The sequence below is a fragment of the Myotis myotis genome, unplaced genomic scaffold, assembly GCF_014108235.1.
Source record: "Myotis myotis isolate mMyoMyo1 unplaced genomic scaffold, mMyoMyo1.p scaffold_m19_p_5, whole genome shotgun sequence".
In the NCBI taxonomy this organism is placed as follows: Eukaryota; Metazoa; Chordata; class Mammalia; order Chiroptera; family Vespertilionidae; genus Myotis; species Myotis myotis.
Window position 1 is genome coordinate 39226996 of NW_023416357.1, and position 25241 is coordinate 39252236.

A 25241-nucleotide genomic window follows, 5' to 3' on the forward strand; every position below is an offset into this window, starting at 1 on the left:
TGGTGTTTTTCTTAATTGTACTTGAGGCTGGAATCTCCTTAGCTCCTCTAGGATGGCTGTGAAATGTCAAGGTCTATCCAAGTTTTGTTTGCATATTGTTAGATTTGGTGGTTCTATTTTTTCTTGAATTATATATGAAATTTAAACAATTTCTCCTGAACATAATTGCAGGCTTTGACAGTTCCTTGCATTGCATGCAAGAACCAGCCATACCATCATCTCTTACGTTTGAAATCCTTTGATTTGTTGTGAGAGATTAGTAATTTTTTCTGCCTCAAATGGCATTGTTTGCCATGTGATTGGCATTTTAAGTTTGTGGTCCCTTTTCATTTCAAGGCTGTAACAAAGTGTGACCTGTGTTTTTAAAACCCCTTGAATTAGGGGATAAGGAGGTATGCATCTTCATGGTGACATGCGATTGGGAGTGATGTTACACAAGGTTGAGCTAATGTAGTCAGTACAACTGTGACATAAATAACTGGCTGTTCTGACACCAGGAGTCCCTTTGACCTGAGCTTAAGGTACTTCTCGTTTTCATAAGGTTAAGCGTGAAAATAAAAAGCATCTTAAATTTAATAAAATACCATCTATTCCCTCTCTTTACTTGGGAGTCACAAGACTAACATTGAATCATGCATGTGTCAAATTCCTTGTAATATCCCCCTTTTGCTTGAGAAGGTGCATGTGACAGCTATATTATAGGACTAAATATTTTCTCGGAGTTACAGATAGTATCCAGCAAATGTAAACGCACCTATGGCCACAGCATTTTAGAACTGACTCGAAAGGCACTGAAGCATTATTTAGTTTTCAGTATGTGAGACCCGGAGAAACAGGTCTCATTCTGATGAGCTTTTACGGTCCATGGGCTCAGCTTGGCTTTTATTTGTCTGAAATTCTTAGACCATAAAGACACAGGCTCCCCAGCGTCATTCCAATCCATTGACAGGCTCTGTGTGCGCGTGTGCTTGCTTATACACACACTATGCACTCTAGTCACAGTGCTAATGACACGTTGGCTTCTTCGAAGCTGGCTCCGGGGAGTGCAAGCAGTGGTTTATGAGAAAGCTGCCCCGGTGTGTTTCCCTGTTCCATTTTCTTGTTTGTTTGTGTTATCCCAGCCGCCCACAGTCTCCCAGTGGATGTGCTGGAGCAGGCCTGCAGCCCTGCTGTCAGGAGGGTGTGACATGGAAGGGACATTCGAAGCAGGTGTCGGGATGTGGAGGGAACTGGTTTCCAGGCTGAGCATGAGAAATGCTAGAAGCGGCCATTGAGTGTTCAGCTTTCTGGCTTTTAAGCGACTACCTGTACTTCTCGTAATTACTGCCCTCTATGAAAACACATGAAGCATCCATTCTGATTTCCAGATTCTTCATTTAGAGACGTCCCCCTGGCTGGTCTCTCCTTGCACCCTTCTTCCTCCATGCCCATCGGATTGCCGGCCGGGAGGAAAGACACCACGGGGCAGGCCCATCCGTTGTCCAGAAGTGTTCCCGGCACCACCTTGGACAGGTAAGTCAGTGTGGTTTTACATCTTCTCACCCCAGAGCCGCTGTTGGGCTAACTCTTCTCCCTCCCTCCACTGCAGGAGGCCAGGCACATCCTTGGAGTCCGAGGGTGACGGGAACGCCTGGAGAAGCAGGTCTCATTCCGATGAGCTCTTACAGTCCATGGGCTCATCCCCCTCCACGGATTCTTTCTTAATGGAAGGTGAGAAAAAGATGTTTGCATGTACTGGTGTTTCTGTGAGCATTTGCCCAAAGGAATATTTTCTGAAGGATATAAGATTGACAAAATATTCTTTGTTCTTTTTAAAAGACTTCTGTTTCATGGTGTCTCTTTGCTATAGGTTTTTCTAAAAAAAAGAAAAAGAAAGTAAGAAAGAAAGAGAGAAAGAAAGGAAAAAAAGAAAATTTAGACCCAAAGAAGATTTTCATAGAGTGACCAAGGAAATATGATGTATTTTTTAGTGGACATATGTCATAAATATAATGATGAGAATGGCATACATTGTGTTTGTTATTCTTTTAAAAAGTTTTACAGCTATTAATGGAATTGAAATAGGATTATAGATTAAAAAGATATATTTCAATTAGTTAAGAAAGGACTTGCTTGGAACTCTGGGATATTTATTGCCATCTGTTGCCTCCCACTTCTTGGGAAATAAAAACATTTTTTTAAAGAGCATATTTTGTAGTATAGGACTTAATGTGGGGAATTACTTATCATATCCAAGTTCTGTCAATAAGTGAAAGAAAACCGAATGAAAGGAGAGTCGTGACAAGAGAAAGGTGTGGACTCTGCCCCAGGAATCTGTTTCTTTTATTTTAAACTTAAGACTTTAAATTCATTGTCATGTCATGTTTATTGCTCTGAGCTGGAATCATTTTTAGGTGTGTTATTTGGACAAACAGCACTTTGTTTTCTGGAAGGGTGTGTGTGTGTGTGTTGTCAAATTCTGTCAGAAAACTCTTGTGCTCACATGACTTGAGTCCTGACACCATGTGTCATGTTTATATTAAGGACAGCAAGCCAAGTAAAGAGAAAATAAAGTGGACAAGAACAAGATTCAAATTTGAGTAAATAGTGCAAAACAGCCCAGGGCAAAAGATTCTGTGTTCAAGATTCTGTAAGCACGCATGGACTCTGAAGGTTACCAAAAGTAAAACTAAAACTAAAACAGAACGAGCCAAAACTGCCGGGGTCCAACCCCAGCGGGTCCAGGGGTTCCCCATAGGTGAGGACGGAGTCGGCGAAGAAGGAAGAGCACGGAGACGGTGTTCAGTCGATCAGCAGCCTAGCCAGGATCTCTAGCCAGGATCTCCAGCCAAGTTCTGGTCTGGATCTCCAGCGAGGTTCTGCTTAGGATCTCCAGCCAGGTTCTGTAGCCATGTTCCCTCGCTAGGTTCTCCAGCCAGGTTCTGTCCAGGTTCTCCAGCCAGGTTCAGTCACCAGGTTCTAGTCAGGTTCTCTTGCCAATTTCTGTAGTCAGGTTCAGTCCAGGATCTTTTGCCATGTTCTCTTGCTAGGTTCTGTCTCTAGGTTCTGAGGCCAGTTTCTGTCCAGGATCTTTTGCCATGTTCTCTCCAGCGAAGTTCTTCTGTCTCTAGAGAACGTTCTGTGTAGGTTCTGTGCCTAGGTTCTGTCTCTCCTGGTTCTGTATTCTAAGTTCTGTGTTCTAAGTTCTGTATTCTAAGTTCTGTGTCTTGCTGTCTTGTTACATCTGTATTTATACCAGTTGATTCAATCCTATCAATCTCTATTACAAAGGTTAGGGCGTTTCTTATCTCCATTCCAGGGAGTAAAGATTATGTAGCTTAAGCATGATTGTTCGTAGTTAAAGGGATTAATTACCCACCTGGCACTAGTTAAGAGGTTTTATTCCCTCCCTAACTTCAGGGGAAAATCCCTACCTGGGGAAACAACCTTTCTCAGAGACCTTGGTTAAAACACATAGTGCCAAGAAGGTGAGCAAACATATTAAGAACGGTATGCCATATATGCCGGGTCCTTTGAAACAGCAAGGATGGACCGGCTCCCGGCACAAAACAAACAAACAAAAGAATCTTCAAATGCCCTTTTTTTAGTATATACACAACCATTGTGTTAATATATGATTCTTTGCTTTCATGAGCGCAGTTTTGGTTTTCAGATGTCTCAACTCCATATCAACAGTATTTTGGCTTAGTTGTTTCTCTGTTGATAGCACAGTATTTCGTGTGATGAATCCATAAACGTGGGTACTGGTGAAGGTCTGTTTGTGTTTCACATGTTACTCCACGTTTGACTTCTCCAAAACCACATTAGATGTCGTGGATTCTTCTCTGTGGAGTGACCTCAGCAGTGATGCCCAGGAGTTTGAAGCCGAGTCGTGGAGTCTTGTGGTGGACCCCTCGTTTTGCAGCAGGCAGGAGAAGGATGTCATCAAAAGACAGGATGTCATTTTTGGTAAGCTTTTCAGATATGCTCCTTGGATGAAGCAATGTCATACAGAGGGAAAAACCTGGACTTTGAAACCATTCAGACCTGAGTTCAAATCCAAATTCTACCATTTTCTTTTTTTTTTAAAGCAACTTTCTCAATGTGATTTTTATCTCTCTATATATTTTTAAATATATTTTTATTGATTTCAGAGAGGAAGGGAGAGGGGGAGAGAGACAGAAACATCAATGATGAGAGAGTATCATTGATCAGCTGCCTCCTGCTCGCCCCCTACTGGGGATTGAGCCTGCAACCCGAGCATGTGCCCTTGACCAGGATCGAACCCAGGACCTTCCAGTCTGCAGTCCAATGCTCTGTCCACTGAGCCAAACCAGCTAGGGCCAAATGCTACCATTTTCTAGTTACTTAATTTCTGACAAATTGTTTAATTCACCCGGACCTCAGGTCTCCATCTGTAAAATGGGAATAATGATACTCAGGTTTAAAATGTTGTGAAGATTAAATGAGGCATTGAGTGTACCTGATACAAAGCAGATTTTATTTCTTATACCCTTTTCAAGTTTACTTAAGCATGGCCTATGTACATTTACCCCTGCTATTATAAGAATCATGGGAAAATTTCACATATGTTGATGTAGGGTGGACAGGGCTATTATATATATGACACTGTAATTTTCCCGCACGCACCAGAGGTTGCCAATCAGGTAAGATGCAATGGGAGGGGCAGCACCTGGATTAGGGCAGTGTGTGACGGTGTGATGCGGTCCTGCCTATGGAGTTACACTCTGCTGACATTTACTATTTCATGCCATGTGAGGTGGAGGCAGTCTGAGTCAGGGGAAGTTCAATTTTGCACTAGTTAGGAAAAAATGAGGTTTAAAAAATTTTCAAGTACAAAGTAGATGCTAAATAGTAGTTCCAAGAAGACACCCTATTTGAAAGATAAAGACTAGCTCTTAGTTTTCACTGATCCCATGTATATAGGCAGACCTCGGAGATATTTCAGGTTCAGTGCCAGACCACCACAATAAAGCAAATATCGCAATAAAGTGAGTCATAATTGTTTTGCTGGTGGAGGATCTTGCCTTCAATCTGTAATAAATGCACAATAAAGCAAAGCACAATAAAACAAGGTATGCCTGTATGCAAGTGTGGCCCAAAGAGTCCATTGGCAAATGAGGACCCCTTCTCTCCTGGGTGGTTATGCAGGCCAGGTGAGATGCTATGTAAGTGTGCTTGAAGTCTGTCCAGAGCTGCATTGGTGGGAGTTACTATGGAAAGGAAGATGCTGCCAGTATTTCTCATGCAATTTGTATTATACTATAATTTTTCTTCACTTTCCTCTTGATTTCATATATTATTAAAAAGAACCTAACCCATTTTGGATGAATTTATCATGTAGGGTAGTTCACAGCAAGGCCTTTGTGTCAGAAAGGCTTGGATTCTGGGAAAATTCCTTCGCCTTTCTTCTTTATTGTCTTTTAAAGATGAGGGAAATCATTTCTACTTTGGGATCATGATAGATAGACTAAAGGATTAAATGAAATGATATGGTTATGTGTTTAGCACTGAAACATGGTAGGAAATAATGTAAAGTTAGTGGGTTCCCAATTAAAGAGATTTTTTGTTGCTGATAAAATAATAAAGCTACATTTAGATTTGTTTACCCTCCATGGCTAATATTTAATTAATTTATTTTTATTGTTGACATTTTAGATTCTTTCTTAAAACATGTGAGTTTGGAGAAACTAATCTAGGACTTCTGGTGCTTCTACAAATTGTGAATTACTATTTTCTCTCATGTTGCATTTTTAAAGTTGAGATTTAATTTACATACCATAAAGTTCACCCCTTTACAGTGAACCTAATGGTTTTTAGTATATTCACAAAGTTGTGCAACCATCAACTGCTATCTAATTCCATGGGATTTTCACGGCTCCAAAAGGAAAACTTGTACCCATTAGTAGTCATTCTCCATTTTCCCCTCCTACTTAGCCACATCCTCACCTCACCAACACTTCTTTATTGTCCATCTTTTTTTTACAATTATCCTAGTATGTGTGTAGTTGTATCTCATTTTGGTTTTGATTTGCATTTCCTTGATAGCTAATGATGTAATTATTGGCCACTTGTATATATTTGAAGAAATATCTATTTAAATATTTTGCCTATTTTTGAAGTGTGTTTATTGTTGTTGTTGTGAGAGTTATTTATATATTCTGGACACAAGTCCCTTACCAGGTATATGATTTGTAAATATTTTCTCCCATTTTATGGGTTATCTTTTTACTTCCTTGATGATGTTCCTTGATCATGATACATTGTTTTCCCCTAAAGAAAGTGGAATTTTAGAGACTAATCTAGTAATAGAAAGGGTCTATTATTGTCTGCTTTCAGGAACTTTATTATATTTAATTCAATTTAATTCACCAAATTAATTGCACTCCTACTCAATGCAAAAAACAACCATCCTCTCCCCCAAACAACAACAACAACAACAACACACACAACAAAACCAAACAAAACAGAAAAACTGAGACATTCTAAGTTATATTTCAGAGAGCACTCAGGGAAGAGTAAGACCAGCTCCTAGCTAAAGGTACCTAAAGACGCTAGCTGGTTATGTTATGAGAGTTTCAGATACATTGGATTCTTAAGTATTGGACTTGAATTTATCTTCTTATATCTGGAAAAACAGAAAATGTTGATTAATTTAAGCTTGCATTAATGTTTAATTGATGCTGACTTTTATAGTGGAAAAAGGTTATTTTTAAATATTTCCTCTTTTTAATTTGTGTGACGTATAGTGTTTAGCTACTAATTTAGGTCCGTAGGGATTCTTGTTTTATTTTTTTTTCATTTTTTTTTTTTCAGTTCATAATTTAGTTATTTTAATAAACATTCATTTTAGAGCAAATGTCACCACAAAATTGGATTCTTGTTTTAAAAGCCTGTTTCTGCTCCCATGTTTCAGAGCTAATGCAAACGGAAATGCATCACATCCAGACCCTCTTCATCATGTCTGAGATCTTCAGGAAAGGGATGAAGGAGGAGCTGCAGCTGGACCACAGCACTGTGGATAAAATCTTCCCCTGCTTGGATGAGTTACTTGAAATTCATAGGCATTTCTTCTATAGCATGAAGGAGCGGAGGCAGGAATCCTGTGCTGACAATGACAGGAATTTCATCATTAACCGAATTGGAGATATTCTAGTCCAACAGGTAAGAGAGGTTTAAAGGTCCTAATCTCAAAAACAGAAAGGTTTGCAGATTCTCTACAGTATTAAACACCGATGGAGAACTGGAATTAATTTCATTTTGACTGACAGATGATTTTGATTGCTTTTCTTTTATTTGATGTTAGTTTATATGACTGATGCCTGAAAGTTTCATAAAGCCAGGGACTGGCCCTATCACTACCTCCACCAGGAGTCACAGCCACAAGTAAATCCCTTTATGAAAATTCTATTTAAACTTCTTATTGTGATGGCTTTCCAATAATGTGGCTCCCCAGTGGGCCTCTGATAGTCTTACCAACATCTTCAAGGCAAGCACTGGCTCGTTTTGGAGGAGGCAGATCTGCTACCATGAAAGCCTCAGAGTTCATGCCTGGGAAACAGAGGTTGTTCTATATGTCAAGCTTATTGAAACACGTATCCCACATCTCTGCTTCTCTCCATCAGTTAATTAATTGGCACCCTAGTTATCCATCTTCTTTATCTTGGCCAATGATTAATTACCTGCCTCTTGATCTATTTGTGATGTGCTGACAGAAATCAAATTCCCGACTGAGGGCTGAGTTCCATGGACATGGTCCCTTAGCCAGTGTACATGCCAGCCAGTGAGAGGTCCCCAAATGTTGCCACATAATCCTTTCTTCAATCTACAAAAATATTCAAACTATAAGTTGAAATCACGAAGACTACAAAAAGAATAAATTATATCAAATGTTTTTTATTTGGCTATTTGGTAATTGAATTAGTTTAGTATAATATAATCCCATTAGATTACTGTCTTCCCTTTACCTCTTGACTACTTTCTTTTATTTTAATTGAAAAAGAGAAGTGATTGTGTTCAGAAGTTCCATGATTTTATACTTTTTTTAATAGTGAAATAGTTTATTTGTTCATATGCCATGAAAAGGCCAATAAAATATCATGAGCTGCTTTTATAAAACATTTATAATATTGCTAAGAAGCAGGCCCATTAATAAACAAACAGAATATTCCAAAATTATTGTCTATTTATAGATTAATAAATAGGCAATTATTTTAAGACTAGAGGCCCGGTGCACAAAAATCGTGCACTGGAGAGTGTGTGTGTGTGTGTGTGTGTGTGTGTGTGTGTGTGTCTCCCTCAGCCCAGCCTGCACCCTCTCCAATCTGGGACCCCTTGGGGGATGTCCCAACTGCCGGTTTAGGCCCGATCCCTGTGGGATCGGACATCCCTCTCACAACCGGGACTGCTGGCTCCCAACCGCTCTCCTGCCTGCCTGATTGACACCTAACTGCTCCCCTGCTGGTCCAATCACCCCCAACTGCCCTCCCCCGTCGGCCCAGTTGCCCCCAACTGCCTTCCCCTGCAGACCTGATCACCCACAACTGCCCTCCCCTGCCAGCCATCTTTTGGCTGTGGGTGCTGCCATCTTTGAGGGCATGGCAGTCAATTAGCATATTCACTCCTTATTAGATAGGATATGCTCATCAGCATTGAGCTCTAGAGATCATGATCTTTATTCTTTATTTGCAAAGAATGTATTGAAATATATGAAAATTGCATTTTTCCTTTTGTGTTCAGAACTGACTCAATTTATAAACCATTTACTGAACTGTTATTCTCAGTTTTCAGAAGAAAATGCAAATACAATGAAGAAAATATATGGAGAATTCTGTAGCCATCACAAAGAAGCTGTCAGCCTATTTAAAGAACTCCAGCAAAATAAAAAGTTTCAGAATTTTATTAAGGCAAGTATTTTAAAACTCTATCATACAGTGGTAATCCAGTTTGGGAAAGTAGTTCATGTTTATTTCTTACGTAACCTAACTAAGTTTCACATCTAGATGCTGTTTTAGAAGGAAGTACTAATAAGTTTGTGGCCAAGATGGCAAGTCGTTTTTTCTATGTTAGTAAAATATTTCTTCTAAATCATTTTCTTTTGTAGCTTGTTATTTGTGAAGTCATGTCCTCCAAGCTTATGAGCACCTTTGCAATATCCTGTGAAGCTCTTTCATGCCCTGACAAGTTAAACATCAGAAGAATCATAGTATAAATAAGGACAGAATCCTTCCACTCCCACTGAATTAGCTTGAAGCAAATCCATGACTCATCATCACTTCATATGTATCTCTAAACAATATAATCTTTTAAAAAATTACAGAGACATTATCGTGCTTAGATAAATGAACAATAATTCTTTAATATTTTTCAACAGCTGACTAATATTTGGATTTCCTGATTATTTCATAAAATTGAATTGCTTAAATCAGGATCTATCCAAGGTTCACAATTATATATGAGGGTTACATCTTTTTAATCTTTTTAAAATTTGAACATTCCCCTTTCCTTTTTTTTGCATCTAATTTATTTGTTAAAGAAATTTGTCCTTTAGCATTTCATGGATCCCAAATTTTTATCTAACATTTAAAAAATTCTATCAGATTCTCTTCCTTTTGTTTTCTTCCCACATGCATGTATTTGAGAATTTGAAAACTTAAAGAATACTCTGAAATTTTTAGAAAAAGTTGCCCTGATTAGAGGGAACTTTAAAGTTCCATGGTGAATAACAACACATAAAGAGGACGCCCTGTTGGAAAAATGTAGTTAATGTCAAACTCATACTCAAACTCTAACTTTGATTTCTGAGTATTTTTCAAAACTTTTGCTGTTCATGAATCTTAACACTTATATGTATTGGAATTTACTCACATTTGGAATTAATTACAAATACATCAGAGCAACTTAAAACTTCTTGAAATCTTGGAGAGCTGGATTATTGAAATTAATGACAAAGTATACAAGTTAATGACAATGCATCAATTTTCAATTAATGTGTATTGTATTGTGTCTGAGTAGAAGTATGCTGTTGCAGATTCTCTGTATTATTAAATTCACATCTATTTAGAAAATATGGATAGAGTTTGTGAATATAAAAATATATCTGTCTTTTTATAAGCTCCGAAATAGTAATCTTTTGGCTCGACGCCGAGGAATTCCAGAATGCATCCTGCTAGTCACTCAGCGCATCACCAAGTACCCCGTGTTAGTGGAGAGGATATTGCAGTACACAAAGGGTGAGTGATGACTTATGGGACAAACATTTGCCTCTTTCATTACTTTGAAACATGCCTGAGGTGTTGTAAAGACCTATGAATGCTTGTGGCCTCTGATTCATAAAGATTTCCATTATGGAAAAACTGTTAAAGCCTTAGGATTTGGATCTATTTTGAAAAGTTACCTTTTATAATGTGGCTTGGCCAATAGTCTAAAGTCCTCCAAGCAGCCCAAACTTTGACCCTGCCTTTCTCTTCTGCAGTCTTTCCGTATCCAGATCTTCTTACTACCTCTTCATCCGCATCTTCCTGCTACCTTCCTGCTGTTTGTTGAAACATATGCGATTGATCCTAGCAACAAATGTCAACTCTCCTAAACAATGAATTATTAGATTGAGGATGATTTATGAAGGAGCTATTTTTGACCTTGTTAATTCATTAAGTTCCAGAGAGTAACATCTGGGTATCCCTTAAGGAGCTATTAATGCACATGGCTCGACTGTAAGCTCCTGCAGGGATCTAGAAGGCCTGTGTCTGTGTGGTTCACAGTTGGATCTTCAATGCCTCGTGCAGTGGTTGGTCAAGAGTAGCCTATCAATAAACAAACACATAGCAGTGCAATGAATGAATCAATAAAATTGCCAGCTCCAAATGTTAGCTTGTCAATTTTGAGTGTATTATTATTGGGGGTTAGTGTGTTGTATTAACATGGGCTGGGTTTGTAGTTATGTAAACTTGCATTGCTATTGCATATACTTGGTTCTGCTGCTCATTAGTTGGGCAAGTTAATTAAATGGGCTTCCGTTTTCTGCACTGCCAAGTGAGAATAATAATCCTCATCTTATGGAATTGTGAGGATCAAGTGAGATTGTCTCAGAAAGTGCCCAGTGCAGAGCCAATAAGTGGGAGCTGTTTTTATTCTCTTTGTTATGATCAGTTGACTTAGAGATATGAAAATGGTGTCCTAAGATGCTGTGTAAGACCAATGAGATTTTGTATGCCAACTCGAAAAAAGTCAACTCTGACATTCTTTTTTGGGAAGGAGTCTAGGTGAGTAGGGGTCTAGGTGAGTAGCATCTATTCCTTGTGTCCCGTTTTTATGGATCCTTATAATATAAAAGAAAATAGAAGCACAATATACAGAGAAAAACCTTATAAATTTTGTTTTCAGCAAAAGATTGAAGACAAAATCAAGACTTTTAGTTTGTATGATGTTCATATATACAATACCTCACAGACTCACATTTGTCAGATTGCATTAAGTCAGCTCCAACAATCATCCCATGCCACATTCCTGGGAGAATGAATAATAGTGATTCCCTAGTGTGTGTCAACCATGATAATTATGACATATGGCTCCTCACACACGCCTTGGGTCAGACCTTCCCAATGGTCAGTCTCTCTCTTTCTCTGGCTGCTGAGAACATGGTTCACATGACTCTATTATGGCAATGCTTCTCAAACTTCATTAGGAGTTACCCTGCACCTGGGGATTGCTTACATGTCGATTCTGATTCAGTTAACCTGAGATAGAACCCAAGGTATGCATTTCTAACAATACTCCCAGGTGAGTCTGATGCTGCTAGACTTTGAGTAGCAAGCTATTGTAAGATAGTAATTTGTCCCTGAAGGTCAAGATTTTGAGCCTTTTCTTGGCCTTACCTCTTGTAACTCAAGATTGACTTTCTTTACTCAACTTTCCTACAATGAAATATGCTCTTTAGAAAGAACTTTGGTGGGGGGCAGGGTGTATGCTGCTTATTGGGCAGTAGGCGTAGTAAAATAGTGAGGTGTGTCCTTTTACAGGCAATGAGAAAGACTCTTTGTTGAAGATGAATGTCTGCATCGCTTCCTTGAGCTTTTCTGACAGATCCTCATGTATCTAACACATTTAGAACTCAAAACATTTAGGCCCTTTGGAGTCCTTGTTCTCATCCCACTTGACTGCTGTTTCTTCGTGTTTATTTCTGCTGCTCTAGGCTCTAGAGAATCTTTGATTTTTCTCTGCCAATTTTTTCTCTCATCTTTTAGAAACTTCTAACCTCCTGAAACTTTCCCCTTCAGTTCATTTTGCCTCAATAAACATCAACTAGGTGGTTTTTTAAATCCTCAAATATAGAAAATAGCTACATTCGGTTTTATCTGGAGTTTCAGGAAGCTGATCCAGAAACTCCTACAGAGTCTTTGCTTAAGATAATCCAGAGATAAGATCAGGTGGCCAATGTTTTAAAGAATAACAACTAGACTCGGTGATCATCTACTCTGTTGGCATGAGCCACTAGGCACAGTGCCATGGTCCAGTTTTTTTTAGTTCAAAAAATGTTTAATATATATTATTGACATATTTAAATATCTTCCTGCTAATGCACTTGTAAAATGTAGTTTTGAGTATTATTTTTATGGAGAAAGGGATCCAAGGAAGCAATTGAGTCTAAGGCCCATTCAAGGCACCTTGAAGCTCTAAGTTATGAAAGGATTTCAGCGTAGGCCTGTGGCTTGGTTAAGTTCTGAGAAGCTTGGTGTGGGGATAACTTGATTACCTGTGTGTGGGAAGGTAAAAGGAAGGCCTAACTTAGTATACACAGTGGGGCAAAAATAGGTTTACAGTTATTCTGATGGAAAATAATGAATAAATAACAATCCAAGAATAAATGCTGTGTTTTGCATACTCACAACTGTAGATGCTTTTGCCCCACCTTGTTCATATAGAAAATAATAAGTCATAATCCAGAAATAAACACTGTGTTTTGCATTCTCACAACTGTGGCTACGTTTGTCCCACCTTGTATATAAGACATTCCCTGCTCTAGGAGGAAGGTCAAACCAGTCTCTAGAAACCAGACATCCTATTTTCACAGTGTTTCAGCTGAAGCACATCTGATACGCAAATCTTTTATAGTTAAATATTTTAACGGTTCTTTTGGGAGGAGGGTGCACAGTGATAATGTGGTATTTGAATTTAATCCAACATTTTTGTTCAGAGACTTTTGCTGCTTGGATGATACATTTAACTGTATTTAAAAGTAAAGGAAAACACTGTCTCCCTTAGCTCTCTGGCTTATTGTATCGCGTTTCTTTCTTTTTCCCACGCAGAAAACACAGAAGAACATAAAGACTTATGCAAAGCTCTTTGCCTAATAAGAGACATGATTGCAGCAGTGGATTTAAAAGTCAGCGAATATGAGAAAAACCAAAAATGGCTCGAGATCCTAAGTAAGATCGAAAACAAAACATATACCAAGCTCAAAAACGGCGATGTGTTTAGGAAGCAGGCACTGATAAGCAAAGAGAGGACTTTATTACATGACGGCCTTGTTTTTTGGAAAACTGCTACGGGCCGTTTCAAAGGTACTGTGGCACTCCCAGACCGATTTCCCCCTTTTTCCACACGTGATATTCATGTAACAGAGGGCAGATTTTCAAAAGATAAATCGTTCAGAAATGTAGGCACAAACCCTGGGTCAGTGGGAAAATTCCTGTAGGATCAAGTTGTGAACATGCATAGGCAATGTGGCCAATCTACGAACCTTTAGTGGCAGTTTGCAGCTCTAAGCAAAAGCCCTTATGTATGTCTTATGATTGTCCAAGTTTGTGATGTTTGAATCAAAGGAACTGAGAATTCTGCTAATTGTTGGCACAGTAATGTTAATCTGGCAAATGTGATTTAAAGTGGGGTGGTACACCTGCACAACCAGCTCAGGACTGGGTGGGGAGGGGTGAACTCTGAATGTCACGTTCGGTACTGACTAACATATTGCAAAAAATAGACACGTTTACATTGCTGTAGATGCTTCCTCAGTACGAACAGCATTAACGTGACTCCACTAATCTGGTCTGAGTCTAAAACAGTTTATTCATATTCTTAGGGGCTGATTCTGTAGCTAGCATCTTGCCTGATCTAGGCTTTCTCAACCCTGGCCACACGATAGAATCGCCTCTGGAGCTTAAAAACTTTACTACTGCTTATCTCCCCCCAGAAATTCTGAGCTTATTGGTCTGGGGGTGAAGCTCAAGTATAGAGGTGTTTAAAAGCTTGCAGGTGAGTCTGCTGCGCAGCCTGGCTAAGAACCTCTGGTCTGCTCTCCTTGTTTTTAATGCACTCAGGTAAACACCGAGAGGTTGTTAATCCTATTGGAGGACTGTCAAGTTTCGCTGGTGGTTGCCACTAATGACCAGAATGGGATTTGTTGATCAGCAACTTGCCATGTGGCACCTAAACATTAACCACAATTAGAACATTAACCAAACTAAGATATTAAGCACTGTCTATAGATCCTGTGTGTCCAATCATTTGCTCTTGATCCATTTTGCAGAATCATTAGTTTGGTAGCTCTGTCAGAACTATCAGTGGTATAGAGAAGATGGGTTCTTGTGAACAATTTGTAAGGGAAGTATAGGATTTAGGTGGAACGAAATAGCAGATTTTAATATATAATTTGAGGCAGAAGCTGCCCTCTAACATTTTTAATTAGCACTTCCTTTTTCCCATAAAGGAAAGAGCTTGCTCCATTCTATTAAAACTTTTTGTTTAATTGGATATTTTTCTTCCTTTGTAAAAGTTACAACATTAAATTTGCTGGAGATTTAGCAATACTTACAGTGACACACATAAACATGCATACCTAAATACAGCTTGTCTGTTAAGTTATCTATAAAATATCGTTGGCTATCATAATGCAGGCATTTTTATCAAAGTTTCATAACTAGACAAAGTCTTTTTATTTTTTTAAATATTTAATGTGGGCATTTGAACTGTGGTTTGCTTCATTGTTACTAACAAAGCTTTTTTCTTTGAAGATATCCTAGCGCTACTTCTAACTGATGTGCTGCTCTTTTTACAAGAAAAAGACCAGAAATACATCTTTGCAGCTGTTGTAAGTATATGACCACGTGATGCATGTTTAATCCCACATCTCCTTGAAAAATTCCTGACATTCCTGGTGACATTATATAGTCATGGGTGAGAATATGCCCCTGTTATATTCCCATTGTAATTAATGACTACAGTGTTTAGTAACAAACATCTAATTGGATTTAAGTAACATGATGAATGTTGAGTTATCACAGCTAGGATAGGTAGTTAGCTGGCTCAGCAGTTTAACCAATTATGAATATATATATAATTTAATCTTTATTGTTGAAATTATGACATAGGTTTCTCCCCCATTAACCTCTTCAATTATGAAAAGATTGCAGTAGTTTGGTACTGGCTGGTGAACAGGCACTGCCATAACTCCCTCCCCCCTGCCGTGACCCTCTGCCATCTGGTTCTCTAGGTCTTTCCTCCAAATACCCATCCTCTTGGCTTCCCAGAAACTCACATGTTAATGTTGGTCACTTCTGGTACCTTGCTGCCTGTCTTCTGTACCTGTTGCTAACCCCGTTCATAACTGTCATGACTTTCCTTCTTTCCAACAAGAGAACACCATCCTGGTATCTCCAGTTTAAAGATTACTGTTATTTCTACTATAATGGTTACTAATGATGGAGGCTGTTCCTATAATAGTTATCTCTGTAGTATGCTATGTTAACCTCATTGCCAGCAGAGTAGATTAGCAATAAAGACATAGTTTTATATCATTTCTTATGCAGCATCTTGTGGTCCAAAATGACTCACTTAGAGGAGGAAGATGTCATCAGTTAACTCCTTGTCAGCATCATGGAGCACCAGGCCCTGGTAGAGGAAAGAATCTGAGGTGCAGGACCAAGGTGGACAGCATGATGGTGTCTCTAAAACGCTAGTGATTATCATCCATTGACTGATAGGATGTTCAGGTATCATCAGCGGATACCATCATTTCCACCTGTTTTTGGCACATTCAAAGCTTATGCTTCTCAGAGTAAACAAGAAGCATGCCTGCCCAGTGGGGGGTCCTGGGGAGGAAGAGGCTGGAACAGTGCCTCACCTGCCTGTCGGGGCTTGTCAGGTTGGGGCAATCAATCGGCTTCTGCACCGTTCAGCACATTGCCTCTGATCACAGAGTGTGCAAGTTGTATAAAGTCCAGAGATGCTCTCCCAAAGCGACACCAGCAGAAAGCCAGAGGCTTTAACCACGTCCCCAATTTCCTGATCTGTTTGAATTATATGTATTGCAAATGTCATGACCCCCTACTGATGTGTCCAGCAACCCCTCTCGGCTGTTACGGGGTTCTCTGAAAGAAAGCAGAGTAAATGAGTGGGCCGTTTGACCTGTGGTTGGCGAGAAAACACATTTACACCCCTGCTTTATAGAAACGAGGGTTCCTCAGAACCAAAGACCGAAAGGAGAAGCAAATCCTGCCTCCTCGGGTGGTACTATCGGCCAGACAACCAGATGGTGGATCAAAGAATTAGGCACAGCATATGGACAACGGTTTTGTTTCTAGAACAACAGAGTGTATGGATTGAGAACTAGCTGTGATGCTTAGCTTTTAGTATAACTTGAAGTATGGATTTGCCCCTCTTGTCGGACCTCTTGACGAGTTATCTGTGCCACCCATAGGCCACATTTACCATGAAATTGGACTTTAGGGATGCAACCCACCAAATGCCAGGTTGAAGGCAGCCCCAACTCAGCTCTTCTGGGTAAAATGTGTTTGGCAACAGACAACAGTGAGATGGTGCGGATATCGTTTCCTGAAGATGTTAGCCTAACATGTAGCTGCCAGCTAAGCCCTTGCTGATGTCAGGAAGCAAAAGAGGAAGCATTATCCTTAAAGAGTCAAGTGCACCCTACTGTCAATCAGATGCTTTTTAGTTGCTTCATATACATTTAGTTGGCACAGCCTATGTGTCATAAATATCTTATGGTTAATATCTTGAGGGAGTTGATGCATTGGCTAAGAGTATGCAAATATCTGTATTTCCTGGTTCTCACATGAGTATTTTATAAAGTTATCTTCATGCTAATACCCACAGGTGAGATTCTCTGTCTCTTGTACTATTAGACAGACTTCTTTAGTAAATGCTTGCCACATGTTACAGAAGACATGATGAATTTGGAAATGGCCAGAAGATAAACAGCTGAAAAATAGGAAGAGGATGGAATAGCTCCCCTAAAAGATAATTGTTTTCAAAGAGGACTCAGCTGGAAATGGCAGTAGGACTCAGATATATAAAATGAATAGGAAAAAAGCAGATGTGTTCACTAAATCCTGGAATGCTGAGTGTAGGAGGTTGTCTTGCCATGTAGATGTGCAAGTTGAAACGAGGAGGTGACCTTCAGGTCTTGTTATCACAGTGGGATCACAAATAGAATTGCTCACCCATAGACTCAGCCACCTTGTGGAATCACAGTGGATATATTGTAACCATGGGGCTACCGGTGGCAGCTCCGGTTCCTCCTCTTCTGTGGCAGAGGCCTTCCATGCCTACAGGGATGTGTGCCTGCAGACCTCCTCAGATGTGGTGGGGCTGTGGATGCTGGGAGAGCAAAGCCAGCACTAGAGTCAGCAGTGAGGCAATGAGCAGCATGTTCTGGTAAAGGCGTCGCTCAGTCCATGAGGGAGAAGCAAAACCACTTACTGCGACCTACACTATAAACAGGGATGGAAGCCACAAACCAAGGAAGAGTCTTCATATTTACCCCCAAAACATCAGCAGCATTCCTTTGGCTATTCTTCCAGCTACGGCTGCCTCACTACATTACTATATTCAGTGTCTCATTCATCTCTGAATTCCTGAGTCTTAGAGGGAACAGTGTTCACAGGAAATATTGGGAGAAGAGGTGACTTCATCATGGATTGGATGCCAAGTTGTATACTTTCTTCCTATTCCCCTCCAATAGAATTAAGCTAAATCTCGTTCTACAGACATTTAGTGAGTGCCTGCTCATGCAAAGCACTGTGTCAGACATGAAGATGAATTAGACCTATTCCTGCCCACCAAAGGGTCCCCTGGTTAGTGGAAATAAGAGACATTTGCAGGTAGAACTGTGGAAGCTGTGTTGCTGCTCCTATTGATAGCAGGAGACACTGGTTATGCCAGGGGGGTCTAAAGCTTGGCTGCCTCATTCTTGCCTGTCATGTTTGCATTCCACTCCTTGGTATCTGGGATTCTGTATCTGTCCCCTTATTGAAACAGTGTTGTTGTTAACTGTCAAATCCAAGGGACTCTTTAGGCCTTCCATCTCTCTCAATCTCTTCACAATATTTGATATACTATTTCCTCTCCCATGCCTTTCTAGAAAAATTCATCCACCCCTGACTATGGCATTTTGATGTTTTTTCTTAGTGCTCTGATGGGCCTCTCTTTTTAAAAGTGGTCCTTTTATTTTATTTTATTTTTTGTTGCAAGGTAATTTTATTTACTTGCAGCAATTAAAGGAGTTGGGATTTATATCCGAAGCTCTGCCTCCCCACAGGGAGGCTTAGCGATTGCTTATGCACACTCTTTGGTCAATGACGTGTTAGTTTCTTTAAAAGGTGTCCTTTTAAGCCACCAATTCTTGAGGACAAACACTTCCCTGTATCTTTTCTTCCCACCCTGTCTTCACCATAACTGTTCCATGGAGCTCTTGCCAACTTCCTCAGCTCTTGGGAAAAGAGTGAAGTGATATTAAGACTTACCTAACACGGTTGCTTTTCTTCGCTAACGTGCTCTGCGAGACCTCACTTTGGATGGGATGCTGTTTCATCTGCACGTCCTCCTGTTTTGCGCAGGATCAGAAGCCATCCGTTATTTCCCTTCAGAAGCTTATCGCCCGAGAAGTTGCTAATGAGGAGAGAGGAATGTTTCTGATCAGCGCTTCTTCTGCTGGCCCTGAGATGTATGAGATTCACACCAACTCCAAGGAGGAGCGAAATAACTGGATGAGACGGATCCAGCAGGCAGTCGAGAGGTAACGTTTCCTTCTGTCCATCCGCTAGGAAGTGGCTGGTTCAATGGGGAGCATGCTCTAACTGTGTCTCCCTTGCATGAAAACTGCCTCAGCCCGGGCGGTCTGCTCCCCTGCACCTGCCTGCGATAGGCCCTCACCTGCAGCTCTGTCCTCCGAGCCTCCCCGCATGCAGCCCCCATCCTCCCCTCTCCCTGCGGCAACCCTACCCATCTTGGTGCGGCCCCTGTCCATCTCCTTCTCGAACACCTCTTTGCTTCCATTGGCTCTTTCTTACCTGAAATTCTTTAACATGCTCTCTGAAGCATTTATTTGGTGCTTGTCATAAACTGCCTTGTAGCTATAATCACTTTCTATGTATATATGTTATTTATTAGCTTGGAAGCTCCTGGAGGGCAGGGACCATAGCTTATGTTTCTCTGTGGACTGGATTCTGAAGAATCATTCAATAAACGTTTTTAGATTAGTGGATCTAAGTGCTCTAAGTCAATTTACTCCTCCTTATTGTGCACAAGCAGTTTTTATAAATGGGGGTGGGAGAGTGGGGGTGGTCATTTTTCATGGTAATTTGATTCATTAGATCTTGAATGATGTTACATAAAATTCCTTCATTGCCACTGTACCCCACCCAACCTGGCACCCTACTCCCATTCCCTATGCTGCTGGCTTTGAGGGCTGTTACATTACGCAAGGTCCTTTACATGCTCAAGAAAACCAAATCTCTTGGCCAGGGGGCATGTTGAATTCTCTTTATGTTGACTTTTTCTTTGAATGATTCTACTGCCTCTCCTGTGTCTTTCTAATGACCCTAAAGGTACTTGGACTTGGTTTGAGTTGTCTCTCTTGACTGTTGTCTTTTAAAGTTGCCCAGAAGAAGAAGAAGGCAGGACAAGTGAGTCTGATGAAGAGAAGCGGAAAGCTGAAGCAAGAGTGGCCAAAATTCAGCAATGTCAAGGTACAGTGCACCTACGGTTCCCTGGTTGTTGTGTGTGTCCGTGGATGGTGAGAAAGCCCAGGGGTCATGAATGGGAAGCTATGACTGACTGATTAATCTAATTCTGTTCATGCAAGGCCCACTCTACTCTCAAACAAACAAACAAACAAACAAACAAACAAACAAACAAAAAAACTGGCTCTGGGAGTGCTTAAATAAGGTGTATCTCTCCCTACTTCCTCCTTTGTGATGAAGAACACATATTTTTAAAAGCTGTGGTACATATATACAATGGAATATAACTTGGCCATGAAAAATAATGAAATCGTACCATTTACAACAGCCTGGCTGTACCGAGGGGCATTGCACTAAGTGAAATAAGTCAGAAAAAGGCAAATACCATATGCTTTCACTTATATGTGTGATCTAAAGAAAAATATAAATGAATAAGCAAAATGGAAACAGATTTATACATACAGAGAACATTTTGATGGCTGTCAGAGGTGAGGAAGGTGGGGGACTGGGTGAAAAAGGTGAAGAGATTATAAAGTACAGATTGGTAGTTATAGAATAGTCACCGGGATGTAAAGTACAACATAGGGAATGTAGTCAGTAATGTTGTAATAACTCTGGATGGTGCCAGGTGGTACTGGAATTATCAGGGAAACACTTTGTAAAGTATATGATTGTCTAACCACTATGTTGTACACATGAAACTAATACAAAATAATATTGAATGTAAAAAATAATATATTTTTTAAATTTTTGCACGTGACACATATGGAACAGTAACTGTGAGTGGTGTGGCACCAGTGGTTCTAAGAACTGCTGTCCAGTGGTTTAGTTTTAAGGCCCAGCACTGTCAGGTCACAGTTGTATGACTGTAATTAAGGAACACAAGAGCTCTGGTCCTCAGTTTCCAAGTCCATGAAATTTGGAAATTAAGTCAACTCAGTGATTCTCATCTTTGGCTGGACCTTAGAATCACTGCGGGTAGGTTGTTCAAAGTCCTGGCGCCTGGGCCCACCCTCAACCAATTCAGGGAGAATCTGTCAGGGGGTGGGGTGCAGACATTAGTATTTTAAACTCTCCCAGGTGATTCTGAGGCAAAGAGATGGAGAACCCCTGGATTAGATCCTGGTTTGGTCCCTTTAAGCTTGAAGAATCCTGTGACATGTTGAGATCAGAGGAAAATGATGCATGAAAGTTGGTCAAAGAAATTGGAGGTTTAGGAATAGAAACATGAGCCGCTGTGTTTGGTTTTGACCAAGGCTGCCTGGAGCCTTTGCATTGCTTTCCCTTGTGGGTTTCACTCAGTATGGATGAGCCGCCTCAGTGTCATTCCCCAGCTTAATGTTTCGTCGTAATAGAAAACAGCCCCAGCCAAGAATAGCTTTGCAAGCTTTTCTGGAATTAGGGGACTGGGAGAAGAAATGGACATTTATTGAGTACCCCGTTTGTAGGAAATGCATTGGCAGCTCAGAGAAGTAGGTCATTTGCTGGAGGCCGCAGTCACTGAATGGAACAGTTAGGGTTTGAACTTGGATCTGTCCCACCCACAAGCTTATCTCACCTATTAGGTCACACTGCTAGCTAATCCGCAACTTCTTTGTCTTGTCACGTGGATTTTCATAGCTGCGAGGTTCCTGTGATAACCTTCTCCGGTAAATGCTATTTCACAGAACTACTCTGTAATCAAGACCAGCAAATCTGTACGTATCTGGAGGAGAAGCTGCATATCTACGCTGAGTTGGGAGAACTGAGTGGATTTGAGGATGTCCACCTGGAGCCCCACCTCCTCATCAAACCGGACCCCGGCGAGCCTCCCCAGGCGGCCTCCTTGCTGGCAGCAGCACTGAAAGAAGGTAAGTTGCTTCCGAAAGGACGTGGTTTGACCACTTCAGAAAACATGTACTGAGTACCTACCATCGCTGTGGTCTTGGTGCTGAGGATATAGCACAATAAGACAAAGTCCTGACTCTCCTGAAACAGCGAAATGTAAGGAAATAAATACGTCAAGTTATGTCAAGTGCTCTGAAGAACAATGAGCAGGATGTGGGGGTTAGGGAGTAATAAGGTTGGGGAGGTTTTATTTTGGAGAAGGCGGACAGTGGAGGCCTCCTTTGATATAGTGCTATATGAGCAGACACAGGGAATTGAGAAATCCAAACAGAATCTGGGAAAAGAATGTTCCAGACATAGAAACAGCAGGTGCAAAGGCCCTGAGGCAGGTGAGTGCCAGATTTGTCTGAGGAACAGCACAGAGGACAGTGCAGGTACAGTGATGTGAGTGCTGGGAAGTGGCAGGAGATGAGTCAGCGTTAACTAGGCCCAGGTTACCTGGATGGAGGTAGGGAGACTGAATTTCATCCTAAGTGTGAGGGAAGCATTGCAGAGTTTTGAGTTGAAGAGTGATTTCCTTTGTGTTTTAAAATAAACCCTCTGACTGCCGAGTGGAGAATGACAGTGTCTAGGGTGTAAACGTGGGAGTTGGTGGCTGAGGCAGGGTAGACGACAAGGCCATGGAACACCAGGGTATTGGAAGGTCTGTGTTCATGGAATTGGACTCACTGAGAGTTTTGATAGTAGATTGTGGGGAGGCGGTCAATTGCACCAGGTGCTTAAATTGTTCAAGGCGTCTGTTGGTGACTGGCAACAAGGAGCAGTAGTGAGTGGTGTAAGGGAAATTTTAAGGTAAAAAGGGACTTAAGGGGTGAGAAATGGGGCTGGAAGTGACAATAGGGCCAAAGAGCTTGGGAGATAAAACAGCCACCACCTGAGAGAGTGCTATTGTGCAGACCCAGGGTTGGTAAAGTACAGGCCACAGACGAAATGCGCCCCACCGCCTGTCTTTGTAAATAGAGTTTAGTCGGGACACAGCCACACCCACTGTGCACATAACATCGACAGCTGCTTTCTTGCTGCCGTGGCAAGGACGAATAGTTGCAACAGAGATGGTATGGGCCACGAAGACTGAAATATTTACAATCTGGTTCTTTGCAGAAAATGTTTGCCAAGCTCTGCCTTAGCATCTCAACATTAGCTGGAGGAGAACTTAGGGATCATGGAATCTAAGACCGGTTGAGGGCACAGGTCTTCAGAACGGCACAGAGGTGGTCTGACATGAGGTCTGCCGATGGACTTACGCATTCATTCATCAAATGTGTATTGAGCATCTACAGTGTGCACTGTGGTTGGTGCTCAGGAAACAGTGATGCTTTCATCAAAACTCCAAGTGATTATATTCCCCCTGTTGTACTTACATCCACGTGGCTGTTTTTGTAACTGGCGATTTGTACTTCCTAATTCCTTCCCCCTTTCCACCCAGCTCCCCAGGCCCCCTCCTATCTGGCGGTCATCAAAATGTTCTCTGTATCCATGAGTTTGTATCATTTTGTAATGCTCTAATACCTGGGTGATAGAACTTAGGATTGAACACGTGCTACCTTGTAGAGCAGTTAGTTATCTGTCTCTCTCTTCTCCAACCTGCAAACTCCCCTTACTAGTTATCAGATGCCCAGTAGCCCATAGAACAGAGAAGGTCATCAATTTGATAAATTAAATCATTGGACACACTGTTTTGGAAATATTTATAGGGTCCTCAAAATAATACTGTTCCACATGCTAGTTGAAAACCTTTCATTGTAAATAGAAAAACTTCACTTAAAAATTTAGGTGCTTGTTTAAAGTGCAAATCCCCTTTTTTCTTCCCTGAGAATGTGATCCAGTAGGTCTACCATGAAGAATGGGAATTTTTTTAAAGGCATGTTTGGAGAAATACTCTTTAAAAAAAAATGATTTGAGGGAGAGAGAGGAAGGGAGAAAGGGGGAGGGGGGGGGGTGAGAGAGAGAGAGAGAGAGAGAAGCATGGATGTGAGAGAGAACATTGAACCTGTAATGTGGTATGTGCTCTAACCAGGAATTGGACTGGCAAACCTTTGGTGCACAGGATGACACCCAACCAACAAGCCACACCAGCCAGGGCTGGAGAAATACTCTTTTTGAAGAATAACTAACATTTCAGAGTAGAAAGTCTTAAAATCCTAATGCCCAATATCATATTTAAATTAATTAAATTTTTTCAGCACAGTCATTTACCGAAAGTGATATATTTTTATACAAGTTTGGTTTTTTATTAAATACTCTATCATAAAATGATGCTTAAAGCATTGCTTTAGATTGCAGGTGGGCAAACTTTTTCTGTGAAGGGCTCAATAGTAAATAGTTTAGGCTTTTCAGGCTACATAAACTTTCTGGAACACATTATTCTGTGTCTGTGCATGTGTATGTATTTTAACTCTTTAAAAATGTAAAAACCATTTTTTTTTTTTTTTTTTTTTGCTCCTGGGCCATATAAAAACAGACATAGGCCAAGTATAGTTTGCCAACTTCTGGTCTAAATGTTAAAATACACACACACAGAGGGTGGGTTTGTGGTTGTGAGTATGCAAAGCACAGAGTGTATTCTCGCATTATTATTTATGAATTATTGTATTACCTTCCACATGAGCAACTATAAGTGTACCCGAGAGGTACGTATACTTATTTTTAAACTTACTTTCGTTTTCCTGCTTCTTAGCTGAGAGCCTGCAGGTCGCAGTGAAGGCCTCCCAGACGGGCGATGCCTGTCAGTCCCCTGAGGAAGGGTGTGCAGAAGCTGCCTTGCCCGATGTGCCCAGTTGTGACGCGCCAGGACCGCCTACTGCTTGTAAGTGAAACGCGGGCCTTTGCTATGAGCCGACACACAATCCCGTGTGTGTAGTGGTTGCATAACATGAAGGCAACGACTGTATTCCTATTTGAAGGGGTCGTAATGCATTTCTTAAAATTAGAAAAAACCCTGAAAATAAATACACTAGCTTTTACGTGTAATAATGACTCTGTTGTTACAAGGATAAGGACTGAAAGAATAGTTAGCTGGTGCATTGTATTGCTGTTGCCCAGGCAAACTTTGTACCTCCCCCTAAACTTACTAATTTTTGATATAACTTATTGAATACAGTTTTAAAAGATATTTTCAGCCTTTTTTTTTTTTTTTTTTTTTTTAGAAAACAAGACCTTTAACTTAATTTCTGCATCAGTGGAGAAAACAGGACTGAGCAGAGTAGGAACACACACACACACACACACACACGTATGTGGTGGCGGGGCTAAAAGCAGTGGATGGACCTGGAGAGTCTTATGCTCAGTGAATAAGCCAGTCAGAGAAGGACAAAGACCATATGATTTCACATATATGTGGAATCTAATGAACAAAATAAACTAACAAACAAAACAGAA

General features: G+C 40.7%; 1 protein-coding gene and 1 long non-coding RNA gene across 5 annotated transcripts in view; one reads left to right on the top strand and one right to left on the bottom strand.

Moving 5' to 3' along the window:
* The window catches only part of ARHGEF28 (Rho guanine nucleotide exchange factor 28), a 263498-nt gene that overhangs the window by 199211 nt on the left and 39046 nt on the right, over positions 1 to 25241 (top strand). For all 4 annotated transcript variants that reach the window (XM_036310652.1, XM_036310651.1, XM_036310653.1 and 1 more), the window contains 12 exons: positions 1368 to 1512; positions 1589 to 1710; positions 3808 to 3948; positions 6917 to 7164; positions 8784 to 8906; positions 10115 to 10232; positions 13305 to 13559; positions 15009 to 15085; positions 18852 to 19030; positions 19891 to 19982; positions 21644 to 21826; positions 24541 to 24669. In XM_036310652.1, coding sequence (XP_036166545.1) covers positions 1368 to 1512; positions 1589 to 1710; positions 3808 to 3948; positions 6917 to 7164; positions 8784 to 8906; positions 10115 to 10232; positions 13305 to 13559; positions 15009 to 15085; positions 18852 to 19030; positions 19891 to 19982; positions 21644 to 21826; positions 24541 to 24669 — 1812 coding nt within the window. The remainder of the gene's footprint in view (positions 1 to 1367; positions 1513 to 1588; positions 1711 to 3807; positions 3949 to 6916; positions 7165 to 8783; positions 8907 to 10114; positions 10233 to 13304; positions 13560 to 15008; positions 15086 to 18851; positions 19031 to 19890; positions 19983 to 21643; positions 21827 to 24540; positions 24670 to 25241) is intronic.
* LOC118656887 lies at positions 16135 to 24696 on the bottom strand. Its single transcript, XR_004967746.1, has 6 exons — positions 24520 to 24696; positions 21888 to 21944; positions 21535 to 21650; positions 18759 to 18903; positions 17457 to 17613; positions 16135 to 16364 (listed from the first exon to the last, which is right to left on the bottom strand). It is a non-coding gene; the product is annotated as an uncharacterized LOC118656887 (long non-coding RNA).